Genomic DNA, 17756 nt, shown 5'->3' on the forward strand with positions numbered 1-17756 from the left:
GGCCAGATGCCTTCCTGGTGTCTAATGATCTTAACTGTTTTACGATCCCTGATACACTAAACACTATGTCAGCCATCCATGCGTTTGTTCGATAATTGAGAGGGGGAATGGTGCTGCAGTCCTCTACTGTAAATGAGTTTTTGAAAGCTAGGTTTAGAATTTTGGCCTTCTGTTTATCATCATCTGTTACATTACCCGTACTGTCAGCATGAGAAGGTATTGAATTATTTGTAGCGTTCATAGGTTTTACGTACGACCAAAATTTTTTGGGGTTATTTTTAGAATTTGCAGATAAAATATTGCTTTCAAATACGTTAAAAGAATCTCTCATTGACCTTTTGACAGCTGCTTTAATTTAGCATAATTTCTGTTTGTCAGCGGGGCAGTGACTACATTTGAAATGACTGTGCAAAATACTCTGCTTTCTCAGCAACTTCCTATGCTTTCTCAGCAACTTCCTAAAATGTTTGTTGTACCAAGGCAGATCCTTTCCCTCCCCTATATTTTTGCTAGGAACATACTTCTCTTGCATGTAGTGGACAATACCTTTAAATTCCAACCAAAGATGCTCAAAATCTTTGTGTCCCATGGTGAATGCTTGGAGCTGTCTATGAAGATATTCATTAATGACACTTTTATTTGCTTTCACAAACAAGAAAACTCTACGCTGTTTCTTTGGTTTTCTTTTTGCAACTTCCACTGACATAGAAGCCACAATGACATTATAGTCGTAAGTACCTTCTTCTAGATTAACTTTCTCAAAAAGATCAGGTCTGCTCGTAGCCAAGATATCTAATATGTTCCCATCTCGAGTTGGTTATCCAGCCAATTGATCAAGGTTGTATGTTGAGAGCACTCCTAGAATAACTTCACACGAAGTCTTTGCTTCTGCATCCTGCGATAAATGTGGAATTTTCCCACTCAATGGCTGCCAGATTAGTCTCCACCTATAACTAATGGATAATTTGGATGTTTATTTCCTATGTACTCAAGACTTTCCCAGAAACATTCTGCAACATTTGTTGCAGATGCTGGTGGTCTATAAAAACATCCTAATACAATGGTCACTCCTTGTCTGATTGACAGCTTTATCCAGACTACTTCACAGTCCGACCCAGTATCGATCTCAATTGCGTTTAAACAGCTTTTAACTGCAATGAACACACCACATCCCATAGCATCAGTCCTATCCTTCCTAAACATTGGCCAATCCAAGTTCAAAATTTCACTGCTATTTATGTCTGGTTTCAACCAGCTTTCAGTACCTAATACAATATTGGCATTGATACTGTTTTATTTCGGACAGTAACTTAGGAATCTTACTACAGACACTTCGACAGTTTACTAACATGAGAGTTAGCATATTTAAATCCTCTGGAATGACCTGTTTAGGTGAACTAACAATTTTTACAGTTGGCACACCCACATCAGGGTCATGAACTGGTAATTTTTCAGTTCAACAGTTTATTTCGCAAGGGGAGGAACCTAATCTAAAAATAAACCACGTGCACACCACAAGTACTGTGCTACGCATGTAGCACCTTCCTGTGTGTAGTGCACACCTCATCTTTCGAGGGGCATCCTACAACCTTCCACCCCATAGCGTAAGTCAAGGAATCTACAACCATTTTTGTCACAGAGTCAACATAGCTTCTGGTTTAGATTCTCCACTTGGCTCCAAACAAGAGGACCCCAGTCCACCCTGGGTACGATGCTGCAGATCGTCAGCTTGGCTTCCACTCCTCGCGAGATGGAGGTCACTTTCACCAATTTAGCCAGCTGTCGAGAGGACCCAAGCATTTCCTCAGAACCCCGATGACAGACATCGTCGTTGCCAACATGTGCAACAATCTGCAGCTGGCTGCACCCCGCACGGTTGATAGCCGCGGGAGGAGCCTCTTCCACATCCCGAAGAAGGCCACCAACTGAACATTGGACTTCTTCCACCAAGTGAACATTGGACTTCTTCCCCGCCCTAGCTGCTATGTTCCTGAGGGGCTCCGTGACCTGCCTAACATTGGAGCTCCCAATAACTAACAAACCCCTACCCCCACATGACTGTCCGGGCCTTGCTGAAGGAGCATTCACTATCCTTCTGGCTGAAGGCGCATTCTGATCGGACTCTGCCTCCTCCCCCCCCTCCCCTCCTCCAGCATCAGATAGCACACTGAATCTATTAGCAAAGTGCATGGGACTTGGCAGGAGCCTGCATCCCCCATGCAGCCTTCGCCTTGAGGCTAGAGACCTTGACACAGTCCACCACCCCCACTGAGGTGAGAGTTGGCCGGCCGGCTCAGTTGCACCTGAGGTCGGCTCAGTGGCTGAGAGCTGTGACATCCCCCCCCCCCCCCCCCCCCCTGCACATCTAGTACAGCAGAGGCTGCCCCAGGCACCCCATCCCCACCGCACTTCAAGATGGCACTCTTGAGCTTGTTGACTGTGGCCAACAAAGCTTCCAGCTGCATTTGGACTGTGGCCAACTACTCCTGCATCCACACACAACAGACACAGTCCCTATCCACCTAGCTAATAACTGATTTACTACAAGAAACTTAAGGAAACCTACTGCTCTACTGCCACACAAGGTTAACACCTACACTCTAGTTGGCAGAAAGGACACTCAACAATGAAAAACAATAAAAGTGTATGGTACAAGCTAGATCTGGTGCTTACTTTCCTGCTAGAGGCCATCTAGTGAATACTAAAGAATAAGACAGTGACCTACAGTAAACTGCGAGGGGCTATCTAGTGAATATTATTAACAAATTAAACAGTAACCTATGGTAAGCTACAACTACTGATTATACTTCAAATTTATAATGGAATGAAGCGTTTATGTACACACAAAAATGACCTAATAAAACTATAAAAACTGCTACCTTAAATGTACACAGTCTAAATGACACAAATAAACATAAATACTGAGTATTGTACACTGACATATGCAGGTACAAAACAAAACCTTTAGCTAACAATAAGAGTTCAGAATGTAAAACACAAATACGAACTCTACTTTATAGAAACCAATGGGCTTACAGTACACAATCACTGAAGCACACACCAAGCTAAAGAATTTAAGCAGATGGTGAGGTGAGTTTTAGCGTTCTGCTAACTAAACTGTATGTAAGATGGGCTCAGAAGTTGTGTTGTAACACTGATTTACTCAGATATTTTAGTGTAACACTAATTTACCACGTACTTTACATTTGCTTAACTGTTAACGGTCACAGGTTGTGCTAGTCAAACATTTACAAGTGAGGTTAGAATTCACTGTCAGTATCACTTTCCCCAATAAAACGTATAAGAACTGCTACCTCCAATGTATCAAGTCTAAATGACATTTATAAACGTAAATACTGAGTACTGTGCACTGACTTAATTGATAATTCAGTGTATGTAATGTCAGTTAAGAACGTAAACAAACATTTACCTACACACGAAACTGTCCTAAACAGAAACTTCGTTCATATTATTCAGATGCAAATAAAAACTGAAACCTTCAGTTTATCACATCTATCTGACACTAATGCACGTAAATTCTATAGAATATACAGCAAAAAACAATTAGTTACTTCCCTTTCATGCCCCTCGACTCTTATCTCTGCCATCTGGTTTCTGTACAAATTGTAAATAGCCTTTTGCTCCCTGTATTTTACCCCTGCCACCTTCAGAATTTGAAAGAGAGTATTCCAGTCAACATTGTCAAAAGCTTTCTCTAAGTCTACAAATGCAAATGTAGGTTTGCCTTTCCTTAATCTATTTTCTAAGATAAGTTGTAGGGTCAGTATTGCCTCACATTTCTACAGAATCCAAACTGTTCTTCCCCGAGGTTGGCTTCTACCAGTTTTTAAATTCTTCTGTAAAGAATTCATGTTAGTATTTTGCAGCCCTGGCTTATTAAACTGATAGTTCGGTAATTTTCACACTTGTCAACACCGGCTTTCTTTGGGAGTGGTATTATTACATACAGTCTGAGGGTATTTCACCTCTCTCAAACATCTTGCTCACCAGATGGTAGAGTTTTGTCAGGGCTGGCTCTCCCAAGGCTATTAGTAGTTCTAATGGAATGTTGTCTACTCCCATGGCCTTGTTTCGGCTTAGGTCTTTCAGTGCTCTGTCAAACTCTTCACGCAGTGTCATATCTCCCATTTCATCTTCATCTACATCCTCTTCAATCTCCATAATATTGTCCTCAAGTACATCACCCTTGTACACACTCTCTATATACTTCTTCCACCTTTCTGCTTTCTCTTCTTTGCTTAGAACTGGATTTCCATCTGAGCTCTTGATATTCATACAAGTGGTTCTCTTTTCTCCAAAAGTCTCTTTAATTGTCCTGTAGGCAGTATCTATCTTATCCCTAGTGAGATACGTTTCTCCTCTAGCCATCCCTGCTTAGCCATTTTGCACTTCCTGTCATCTCATTTTTGAGACGTTTCTTTTCCTTTTTTCGCCTGCTTCATTTTATTTTCTCCTTTCATCAATTAAATTTAATATCTCTTCCATTACCCAAGGATTTCTACTAGCCCTCACCTTTTTACCTACTTGATCCTCTGCATCCTCTGCTGCCTTCACTATTTCATCCCTCATAGCTACCCATTCTTCTTCTGCTGTATTTCTTTCCCCTATTCCTGTCAATCATTCCCTGATGTTCTCCCTGAAACTATCTACAACCTCTGGTTCTGTCAGTTTATCCAGGTCCTATCTCCTTAAATTCCCACCTTTTTGCAGTTTCTTCAGTTTCAATCTACAGTTCATAACCAATAGATTATGGTCAGGGTTCACACCTGCCCCTGGAAATGCCTTACAATTTAAAACCTGGTTCCTAAATCTCTGTCTTACCATTATATAATCTGTCTGATACCTTTTAGTATCTCCAGGCCTCTTCCATGTATACAACCATCTTTTATGATTTTTGAACCAAGTGTTAGCTATGATTAAGTTATGCTCTGTGCAAAATTCTACCAGGCGGCTTCCTCTTTCATTTCTTACCACCATTCCATATTCACCTACTATGTTTCCTTCTCTCCCTTTTCCTATACTCGAATTCCAGTCACCCATGACTATTAAATTTTCGTCTTCCTTCACTATCTGAATAATTTCTTTTATCTCATCATACATTTCCTCAATCTCTTCCTCATCTGTGTAGCTAGTCAGCATATAAACTTATACTACTGTGGTAGGCATGGGCTTCATGTCTATCTTGACCACAATAATGTGTTCACTATGCTGTTTGTAGTTGCTTAGCGCTGTCTTATTTTTTTATTCATTATTATACCTACTCCTGCGTTACATCTATTTGATTTTGTATTTGTAACCCTGTATTCACCTGACCAAAAGTCTTGTTCCTCCTGCCACCGAACTTCACTAATTCCCACTATATCTAAGTTTAACCTATCCATTTCCCTTTTTAAATTTTCTAACCTACCTGCCCCGTTAAGGGATCTGACATTCCACACTCCAATCAGTAGAACGTCAGTTTTCTTTCTCCTGATAACTATGTCCTCCTGAGTAGTCCCCGCCCGGAGATCTGAATGGGGGACTATTTTACCTCCGGAATATTTTACCCAAGAGGACGCCATCATCATTTAACCATACAGTAAAGCTGCATGCCCTTGGGAAAAATTATGGCTGTAGTTTCCCCTTGCTTTCAGCCGTTCACAGTACCAGCACAGAAAGGCCATTTTGGTTAGTGTTACAAGGCCAGATCAGTCAATCATCCAGACTGTTGCCCCTGCAACTACCGAAAAGGCTGCTGCCCCTCTTCAGGAACCACATGTTTGTCTAGCCTCTCAACACATACCCCTCCATTGTGGTTATACCTATGGTTCAGCTGTATTTATCGCTGAGGCACGCAACCCTCCCCACAAACAGCAAGGTCCATGGTTCATGGAGGGGATCCAATGACATATGCAGTTGTATAGAAAAGTTTCTATCAGATGTAGAGCAGTATGTCGTCCTGAATGGTGTGACTTCAGCAGAAACCAGTGTAACTTCAGGTGTGCCACAGGGCAGCGTAATAGGCCCACTGCTTTTACGATTTACATAAACGATCTGGTTGATGGTATTGACAGCGGCATTACACTGTTTGCCAATGTTGCTTTAGTCTACAGGAAAGTAGTATCACACACAAGTTAGGAACAAATCAATGAGGATTTGCAGAAAATAACTGCCACTCATTACACCATGCATTTATATCTCAATATTAGTACGTGTAACCTACTGTGTATAACCAAGGCGAAAATCCCCAGTAATGTAAGAGTACAAAATAAATGCCCAGTCTTTGGAAGCGGTAACATCCATCAAGTATGTGGGTGTGACTGTTCTAAATGATCTCAAATTGAATGATCAGATTACACAAGTAAAGGTCAAGGCGAACTCTAGATTGTGGTTTATTGGTAGAACCCTGAAGCAATGCAATCCTTCAACAAAGGAAATTGCTTACAATATGTTAGTTCATCCTGTCTTAGAGTGTTGTTTGTCTGTATGGGACCTTACCAGTTGGGTCTGATTCAATAGATTTAGAAGGCCCAAAGAAGAGGGGCAAGATTAGTGACTGGTACATTTAGTCATCGCGAGAGCGTTACAAATCTCATAGAAAGTTTGAAGTGGAATACACTTGCAGATAGACGACATGCTAAACGGAATTCCGAAATCTAATGTTCGCCGAGGATGTAGAGCATATATTATTACCACCAACTTTCAGATCACGTAATGATCACCATTCAAAGATAAGGGAAATTAGAGCTCGTACCAAGGTGTTCAGACAGTCGTTTTTGCCTCGTGCGATCGCCGAGTGGAACAGAGAGGGGAGAATATGACTTTGGTGCGAAAATTGCCATCTGCCACACACTGCTTGGTGGCTAGCAGAGTATATATGTAGATGTAGATGTATCTATTAGTTGATTGTCACTCTCACAACATGACTGGGAAAATGCATGACTCTATTTTAAAGATTAGTGCAATATTATCTTGGGGTTGAGCCATGCAACATCATGTTCAGTAGCTAAACTTGATGCAAAATTACTTTAAATCATAACCCTGCATTTTAACTTATGTAAGTTTCAGTATGTTGTATGAAATGAAATTAAATACAAGTTGAGATAAATGAAGTATTAATAAAATGGTAAAAAGGTTGTAGTCTTTGGAATGACTGATTATAGGCAACACGAAAGCATGTAGATTAAATGACCTGATCATTTATTCAGTCAGTAAAACACACAAATAATTGAAATGGTGGTCCTACAAAAAATGTGATTAAGCATAAAGTAAAACAACAATAATTATCAGTTGCAGTAAAGAACATTTTATTTCATATTTATGTGGTAGTAATTCTCTGACTACTAACTAAATAGTTGTGGTTCAAAAATGCCAGTTCCCATTCCACCAAAATGTACAGAAAATAATTGCCAGCTCATCAATAAAGCAAGCTCAATATAGTAGTTAGCATATCTAAACTCACACAATCAGGAGTAGATTTCTACTGCTTAACCAGCATTATTTAAAAAATGCAGCTGAAATGGTTCAAAGTTCAATGATCTCTGTAAGCCCACCAAATTTTACAACAGTCACAAAATACATCAAATGGATCACAATTTAAAATAGATACAATTCACAAATACAACATACATGTTTAAAGAAGTGTCTAGATCTGCCCACACCCTCATTCCACACACAATGTTCTCTATGTCTAATACGCTGCTGCAAGGGGTGTATGCAAGCATGTGGGCATTTTATTGGCAAGTGAGGCTATAGGGAGCTCATCATTGTAAGAGTATATGATAACAATTTCAAACCAAATGATGGAAAACTCGTAGTAAACAGTGCTCAAACAGTTGCATCAGTGCAGTGCACCCCACTCTGGTAGACATGCAAGCATGTATTCTCACATGTAAATTATTGTAAAGGTGATGGATGGCATCCTCTGATAGATTGTCCCAGGCTTCTTGTGCCTTTTGTTGCAGTTCAGCAATGGTTCTCACAGGCCTTGAAGAACAAGTAAGTTCCCATTGCATCATGTGCCCCAAGTATTCAGTTGGTGAGAGGTCTTGGGATCTTGCTGGCTAGGGCAGTCTTATACCACAAAGAGCACAGTACATTACAGCAGCCGTATCTGGACATGCATTGTCCTGCTAAAAAGCCATTTCACCTTCCTGTTGAGAAATGGCAGTAGCAGATGGATAACAACCTGTACAGTGTAGCAAACAAATGGATGATGTTCAGTTGGCCACCACTGCTCGCATAGTGTGTCAGTCTTGGTGTGCATCTGACTACACGGATATCTAGAATCTGGTCCACAGATGTGGGAATGTTCCACAGGTCACTGTTGAAAGCAGCGATGTACCACCTATACATTGTGCCCAAAACGTGCAGGAAGCCACTGATACGTCCACTCAGTACCCCGCAGGCCGACAGTGCGACCCCATTCAAATGGCTGAAGCTATTGAGCAGGAGTATCTACTCATTGGTGGGACATGGGTGTTCCCTGTAATGGATATTACTAACACAGTTCATTTTGCAGTTTTTCCCCAGTAATGTAGTTTCATCACAAGAAAGTGATGAGTGTCTTTAATATTGGCTGAATTAACATTTAATTAATTAATTAATTGAGAAATTGTGTAATAAACTATACATTTGATACGTGGCTACATAGGGAAAGGATCAAGGGATGTCATCCTGTATTCATTTTCTGAATAAGTGTGAAGAATATGGTGTTCTAGCACACCTGCATCATTAAGAAGACATAAAACATTGTACAATACAATAAATGAAGTAGTTAAAGAAATGTGACTTTCAGTGATGACCTCAGCTATTATGCAATACCTTGATTGCATTAAGTGTTCAAGGGGTATTAGTTTATAATGGTTTGTATAATATCATTTTGATTTCTGTAGTTTTTATAATATAATTAATAATGAAATGTAATTACATGCTCCCCATGGCCATGATGATGCTACTGTGTTTGGAATGTGATATGATGAATTTGTTAATGAATTTGTAAATTACAACATACATTCAAATGTAAATGGATAGTTCGTTGTTATACGTAATTTTTTAGTATTTCTTAGTAGCCATTCTCTGCTATTTTGTGAAAGCCAGTTCTGCCCTCTCTAGATTCTGGCTGCCAAGCCACCAACTTTGTCTCACTCTTTGGGCTATGGGAAAAGCCACCCTCAGGCCACTGCTTGCTCCCTGGCATCAATGGCCTTCCTGGGCTTGGGCTGTGGCCTGCTAGCCTTGGGCCAACTCCAGCTGTGCCAATATCAATGATTTCAGTAACTTGATTAAGCTGGTGTGTGTGTGTGTGTGTGTGTGTGTGTGTGTGTGTGTGTGTGTGTGTGTGTGTGTGTGTGTGATGAAGCTGTACATCACATTGATGTCCAAGTATTTGAGGTTGTGGTGCGTGTGAGTGAGGTATGGTGGGTTGCAGATATGGCTGTGCTTGTAAATGTGTGTTAATTGTTGTGAATGTTACAGGTGTTGATATTGGATGAGCCGACTTCAGGGATGGATGTAGAAGTCCGAAGACAGGTCTGGAACTTGTTGTTGGTAAGTTACATCATCATTATTAATTTGCCAGCTGTGAAAGTCATGTGGTCAATTCAGTGTAACCGTACTTTCAGATGCTGTGTTTCGAAAGGGGGGGGGGGGGGGGGTGGAATGTTTATGGTTTCTTATAACTACATATATCGTATTTGAAAGATGGCAGCTTTACTAGCAAAAAATTGTTTCCCTCCTTTTTAAAGAAGCCATCTGTATAAAATGTCTGTAACAGAAGCCATTTGTAGATGCTGCATAGTCTAAAACTCACTTCAGACACAAACTATATCATATGTGTTTGACAACCACTCCTCCTCTGTAATAGAATTTTTGAATGTATTGTAGGATGGGGTGTGTGTGTGTGTGTGTGTGTGTGTGTGTGTGTGTGTGTGTGTGTGTGTGTGTGTGTGTGTGTGTTTGTTTGTTTGTTTGTTTGTTGAGGGAGGGGGATTAACATAAGAAATCATGTAAATGGTCAGGTTGTTCACAAATGTTTCACTGAAAATGTGTACTATGATTGTAAAACCGTCTTATTTCATCATAGTGAGAGGCCACAGTTGTGATCCATAGAATATGCAAATAACTAACATTAACAGTTAATGCTGGTGTCAGCTTTAAATGATTGACACTAGGGGAGACTTGTAATACATATGTACCCAAAAGGATTTTAATTTCAAGTTTGGTTGGTTGATTAGTTAGTTACTTACTTACTTATTTACTTACGTGTTCCATGGAACACTTTGCACGATATGTTGTAATGGTGTTGAAAGAGTCTTTTTACAGAATATTGTTTAAATATTTAAATATGCTGAATTTTGACCATTTACATATGAGCTCAAGTAATAGAAAACATTAATTAAAATACTTAACTTTTGGAATTGAAAGTCTGTTGGAATTATAGAGATAAATGAAGAAATGGATGGAAGAATCAGTGGATCAAAGAAATTGCCACATTGAACATTGATTTGTCCATGTTAATGGCGGGTGAACTCTATAGCTTTGAATTGAATTACTTAAATTTCTCGAATGAAGATAGCAACTGCCACTTTTGTTATAGCATTGTTTTATGCCAAGATACATTTCAGGCTTTCACCCATCTTCAACTTGCATAATACATTTATATTGTTGTCATATAAAAGTTTTATTCAGTAAAATCGATAGAAGTGTAAAAAAAAGTTTAGGGGTCTCCCAACCAGTGACAGAAAATCCATTTGAAAAAACTGCAAAGGATTGTGGCACCTGCTTTGTTGAGGTGTGACACTTGGCAGATGTTCTAATACAATAATGCAGACCCAATTTATGCTGCAAATGTTGATACAGTTGTGCTCACTAGGTGCAAATTTGGTACTGTATACTGTTCTTATGACAGTATGACATCCATGCTGTCATTTGACAAGCCTTAACGTGAGTGAATGGTATGGCTGTTGGGGAGAGAGATGATGCACTGTTAGTGAAACTGTTGTATGTGAACAGCAGTTACAGTGCTATATTGACAGGTATGAGGACAGGCCCAGTGTCATTAAATGCTAACTGACTGTGAAGCACACTCCTGGGTAGTGCTAGTGCTTGTGCAGTCTCACAAGGGTTGTCTATCCCATAGTCAATAGCATGGAAAGTTTTGTGGTGTATTTTACATTGATACCTGTACAATATCCAGATGGTGCAGCAACTGTAACCTCATGCTCTGCTGCAAAGTTCTAAATTTGCTCTTTGGTTTCTGGCACAAATTGAAGTTGACACCATGTTGCTGGGCACAACTTTGGGGAGTGATGAAGCACATTTATACCACAGGGTGAGGCGAATACACAGAACTACTGAATTTGGGGTACTGTTAAACCATATGTTGTGCACGAAGAACCATTGCACTCACCATATGTGACTGTGTGTTGTGGATGCATGAGCACCTTCATTCTCGATCTTTTCTTCTTTCAAGAAAATACACCCAGAGGGATTGTCAGGTGTACCATGACTTCTCACATTATTGAGACCTCCTAATACAGCATGTTATTCTTGCTTTGAAAGAGCCCAACTATGTGGAAACACTGTTTTCATGCAAGATAGGGCAAAACCTCTTGTCACTCGCCCATTGGAAGATCTGCTTGATGTGACATTCCATGAATGTGTCATCTCCAGAGATTTTCCAGATGCATGGCCTGCAAGATCATCTGATCTGAACCCATGTAGCTTTCGGCTCTGGTGATATCTTAAAGAAGGCATTCACCAGCACCATGCTCAGCCTCTTCATGATCTGAAGTCCAGTATGCAGCAACATGTTGCTCATATTCCATGGTAACTACTGTGAGCAACTGTTGGTGACATTGTTCTACAGATGCAGCATCTCATTGGCATTTGCAGTGCTCATATTGAACACACTGTGTAAGTGGCAATTAATAATAAAATTAACATTATACTTTTCTCAATTTTCTTACCTCTTCTGCCCACATCCCATTCCTAATACATTACGTATGGATACGTTTCTATACATCTTTCTTGTATCCACAGTATCACATTTGCACCTGGTGATCAAAATTGGAAATAATTTATTTTCCAGCATAAATTGGTTCCGCATTAATGCATTAGAATATCTATGAAATTTTGCTGCCCTACAATAATAATAGCCCACACTTCTTCTCTGTGATTAGCTGCACTTAAATTATAACACACTGTATAATGTCACCGTCATTTGTAATGTTCCAGTGTGAGACTCAAAAATGAAAAGCATGCATGTGCTTTTGAAAATACAGAAATAGTGACAAAACATAACCACAATATGAGGTGGCATGTTTGGCAAAACTGCAAATAATAAACGATGTACAAAACCAACAGAAAAATGGACAAACATAAATTACAAAAACAGTACATATGGTACTAAATGAACTGTTGAAAATGAATTTCTAATAATGAGAGATTTTGTGCTTAAATATTGATACCATTAGATTGCACAATCAATGTTCGCTGAGGTGTAAGAACTCGTCAACTAAATAAACAGTAAAAGATATGCTCGAAGCACAACATAGCATAACAGAGAATATAAATTATAATGCAAACAACAAAGGAATTTTTATCCATGTGGGGACAGATTACTTTTGAAGCTGCAATCAATAATGCTTCTTCAGCGAAACAAGTAATGTGATTAATACTTCAGAAAATGTACTTGTACATCAAGAGTAGTAGTAAGTGGCATTATCCACAATAGATCAGTGATCCTTAAATATACAGGCAAAATAAATTGCAACATCAGAGAATAGTGTAATCAGCTTGGAATAATATTTATAGATCCTAGTAACTTAATGACCACAGATTACTTACAAAGCTTGACCTGCATTTGGTTAGGGTTTACAACAGTAAGCAAGATGTTTATTGAAATATGCAAAATTATGATCAATAAAGGAAAATGAATGTAAGTGATCAGGTGGCAGGCTGCCTGAAGGAATAAAAGGTAAAAAAACTATAAAAAAGGTGTCTTTAAAACTATTAAAAGCACATTCTTGATGCATTTAAACATAAATGGCGTATATATGAAACAAATAGTGGAAAGTCCATGTTGGAATATCATCAATATTATGAAAAGGATAGATTACTACTCACCATGAAGATAACACATTGAGTTGTGGACTTGAACAACAAAAAGACTGTTAGTTTTCAGCCAAATGTTCCTTCGGAAAGGAAACGGGCACACGCGCGTGTGCGCGGGCGCGCACACGCACACGCACACGCACACGCATGCACACACACACACACACACACACACACACACACACACACACACACACAGGCAAAAGATTACATCAAATTCTTTACTAATGTAAGTACCTGTGTTGAAAGCTCTGCTATTTGTTGGAGTTTGGTGGGGCAGGCCAGTCAGCATGCTGTGAATTACCTGAGTATTTACTACTACTGGCTTGAGGCAGTGATGTTATGTTGGGCCATATATTGGACCAATGATGACCAAATGTGGGATACTTTTTCAGGTTCATCAGCAGTCTTCACCCCTTTTTCAGAATTTCAGCTTGTTGCTTTTCCATGATACCATCAGACTGATACGAGTTCCTGTGAAACTTTTACTCTGTCTTACAAATTCAAACTGTGCTGTTACAGTCATATGATGGCCTCAGTTCGCTTAGCTCATGTTGCTGAGTTTACAATTACGAGCTTTTGGTCGCATGAGGTGGGTCACTCTCTTTTGGATTTGTTCCATTTTCTGCAATGTCGGCTTTGTGCTTGTTTGTCATTTTGATTGCAAGATGGGGCATTGGTCTGGCTGAAGATGACTTTAAGATAATTTTGCATATGTTTAACATAAGTTTCTGCTATGTAATAATGAATTGGAGAACTATATTGTAGCTATTAGTTTTTGTAGAAGTAACGAAATTCACGAGGGTTCCCATATACTGACTAAAAATACTTTAGCATATAACATAAGAGATGATGATGATTTCCTAAATGTTGACACACACTGATCAGCCACAACATTATGACGACCAACCCACTATCAATATAAACCCATCCATGTGATAGCAGCGTCACCTGGTGAGGAGTTACGTTCAGTCACACACACATACAGTGCATGTAATATCAGTGAGCATGCTGCCCATGTGTAGAAAGGGGAAGGTGCGTGATCTCGAGGGCAGATTGTGATTGCTCAGAGGCTCGATATGACAAGTTGTTGAGTTTCTGAAATGCTCATATGTTTGAGGAGTACTGTGGTGAGCATCTTCAACAAATGGCGAAACCATGCCTAGACATCATGGAGTTGGGTGCCACCTCTCAATACAGATGTCAGATATCGCATACTGGGCAGACTGGTAAAAGAGAGTAGGTGGTGAACTGTGGTAGAACTAACATCAGACTTTAGTGCAAGGCAGAGTACAAGTGTGCCTGAACACACAGTGCACCAAACACTCCTAACTATGGGCCTCCGCAGCCAATGAACCATGCATGTGCCAATGTTACGATAACAACATTGACAACTATGACTGAAATTGGCACGTGGCCATCAGCACTGGACGTTGGTACAGTTGCCAGAGTGTTGCACGGTCTGATGAATCCTGATACCTTCTTTGTCATGTCAATGGGAGGGAGCAAATCTGTCATCCTCCAGGAGAACAGTTCCTTGACACCTGAATGGCAGGATGGAGACAGGGTGGCAGTGGTGGCTCCATTATGCTCTGGATAACACTCATGTGGGCATCCATGGATCCAGTGGAGCTCATGCAAGGCACCATGATGGCTAAGGAGTATCGTTGCGGACTGTGTACACCCCTTCATGACGATCATATTTCCCAGCAGCAGAGGCATTTTTCAACAAGATAATGCACCATGTCACAAGGCCATGATGGAGTAGTTTGAGGAACACAGTGGCAAATTCAAATTGATTGGCCCCTCGACTCACCAGATCTGAACCTGTTTGAACACATCTGCAGTATGATTGAATGTAAAGTCAGATCTCATTGACCCCCTTCCCAAAATTTATATGAATTAGGTGACCTGTGTGTGCAGATGTGGTGCCAACTCCCTCCAGTGATATACCAAGGCCTCATTGCTTCCATGCCATGACGCCTCGCTGCTGTTATCCGTGCCAAAAGTGGACATACTGGCTGTTGTGTAGGTGGTCATAATGTTCTCGTTGATCAGGGTATTTGAAAGTTGTTGTGAAGAATTGAAGAGACAAAATATTTTAAAAATTATAGTACATAGAATCCCAGGTAAAGAAATAACAAAAGCAGTTTTGTTTAAACTAAGGAGTCCTTACAGAAACTAACAAAAGAGAGGATAAAAAAGAATTACAGCAACTGCTGATTTTAATATAAACATACAGTGTCTTGTCACGTTAATGTGACCACCTGTCAAAAGCTTCAATAACCACATTTTGCAATGTGGACTGCTGCAAGACAGCCACGAAGAGTTTCAGTGAGGTACTGACAGGGATTTGAACCCATGCCATGATGTGGCCAGCTGTGGTAGGTTTCTTGGTTGTGGATTCATTGCTCATAAAGGCCTATCGAGGTGGTCCCACAGATTCTAAATTGGGTTTAAATCTGGAGAGTTTGGTGGCCAGGGGAGTATGGTAAAATTCATGCTGTGCTCTTTGAACCATGCACATACACTGTGAGCTGTGTGACATGGTGCATTGTCATACTGGTAGATGCCATCATGCTGAGCAAAAAGCAAGCTGCATGTAGTGGTGGACATTGTCCCCAAGGATACATACGTACTTGGGTTGATCCATTGTGCCTTCCAGAATGACGAGATCACCCAGAAAATGCCACAAAAACATTCCCCAGACCATAACATTCCCTTCTCCAACCTGGAACCTTCTGACGATTGTTGCAGAGTGTTTCGTTTTCAATTGTTTCACACCTTCTATGCCATTGGCTATCAGCCTGATAAAGCACAAAATGTATTTCACCTGAAAAGGCCACCTGTTGCCTCCGTGGATGTCCAGTTGTGAGTGTTGCCAATGAACAGCCGTCTGCTTTGGTGCATAAACCGGGCACCGGCCACGGAAGCTCATACACAGCAATGTTCACTGAATGATCATTGAGGAAACACTTTTGGTAGCCCACTGGTTCATCTGGGTTGTCAGATGCTTGGCATTTGCATGTCTATTCACCCATACACATCTCCACAGCGGCTTTTCAACCCTGTTATCTACAGCCGTTGGTGCACTGCGGCTACCTCGATGTTAATTTTGATAGTGGCATTCTACCATGGACAGTATTCCTTAACCACAATGGCACATGAATAGTTTACAAACTTAGCCATTTCAGAAATGCCTCCACCTTTGGCCCAAAAGCCAATGATCTGGATGTCAGATAAATCACTTCATTTCTGCATTACAATGATGACTGCACTGTTTTCCGCAGCCCCCTTCCATGCCTTATATGCCCTCCACTGGTAGTGCTGCCACCTGCCATCTGTGAGTGGTTATTGCACATTGACATTAAACATAGACAGTGATCACATTAATGTGACTGGACCATGTAATAACTGAATGCAGTGAATCAGGACATTTTATTTGGTCTGATTTGAGCATCTAGTTTCAAGCTAAACTTCATAGAATTCACAACAGTGAGTAAACAAACTGCAACCTGTATTTATAACATTATCACAAATTGTGCATTGTATGATGCAAGAAAATTCTGCATTGATTAGGTATTTTTGATCATTCTGCATTGTTTTTGGAGCTACCAAAAATAAACGAATCAAGTGTTAGAAAAACTTGCATAGAACTGTAGAACTGAAGGCATATATTTTATGAAGACCAGTGCACAGCCAGAACAGAATTGAACTCCAGGACAAGAAGTGTAGCTATTTATACAAACTTCGACTATTGCAGATTATATAAACACTACAAACAACAGAAATTTGAAAAACATTCCAGAAATGTTAACTTCCAAACAAAAAATGATTACAGGCAGTTGAGTTTTAAATGGTGAGCTGCAACATGCCAGCCAGCAACACTAACTGCAATGCCACACTGCAAGCAGTTCAGCCTGCAGCATTGCTGCCTCTCATGGAGAAACAGCGACCTGCTTTTCTGAAAGTTCTGATTGGAGCTGCCTGCAGCGTCCTGAGCCTAGGTCTTGGCCATGGACATCTATGTGGCGTGTCTGGCCGATCGTCATGCTCTAGTTCATATCCTCTTCACTATGATGAGCACTGAAGATAGCCCCTGCCATTGAAAATTGCCTTGAAAGACAATCCCCCATCATTGATCTGTGTCTCAGGACTGTGGTACGGCTTCATATGGAAGACATGGATGAAGTCTCTATGGTTTTATCTTCTTGAAGATGGCCCATAACTATTGACTTTGTATGTGAAATCCTGCTATACAACTCATAGTATCCAAAGTTCCACTTTCTGCACGGACATAATAATGTGTCACAAGCTGTGACATGGTCACAGATTAAAACAGTGATCTAGGAAGGGTAGAATTAATTTATTTCTGCCAACTGTCATAAAACTTATGGTCCTTAAACTACCAGTTATGGTCAGCAATGACCGCCTCCAGATCTCAGCAAAATGTGAGAAATGAAATACGATAATGAACAGCTTACATATTAGAACAATAAAATTGTCCATGATGAAAAATTATTACTTTCACGTATATGAAAACATTGCACTTAAAATATGACAAGACATACCTGTATCATAACATATCCTAATATAATAAAGCCATAGTGACAGTGTCATAAAATACACTCCTGGAAATG

The 17756-nt window shown here is 40.2% G+C and overlaps 1 protein-coding gene across 1 annotated transcript in view; it reads left to right on the forward strand.

The window, feature by feature from the left end:
- LOC126475260 (phospholipid-transporting ATPase ABCA1-like) overlaps positions 1 to 17756 on the forward strand; it is a 407094-nt gene that overhangs the window by 187362 nt on the left and 201976 nt on the right. Inside the window, exon 12 of the mRNA XM_050102975.1 lies at positions 9478 to 9549. Within this exon, the coding sequence (XP_049958932.1) occupies positions 9478 to 9549 (72 nt within the window). The remainder of the gene's footprint in view (positions 1 to 9477; positions 9550 to 17756) is intronic.

Source organism: Schistocerca serialis, chromosome 4, assembly GCF_023864345.2.
Source record: "Schistocerca serialis cubense isolate TAMUIC-IGC-003099 chromosome 4, iqSchSeri2.2, whole genome shotgun sequence".
NCBI classification, from domain to species: Eukaryota; Metazoa; Arthropoda; class Insecta; order Orthoptera; family Acrididae; genus Schistocerca; species Schistocerca serialis.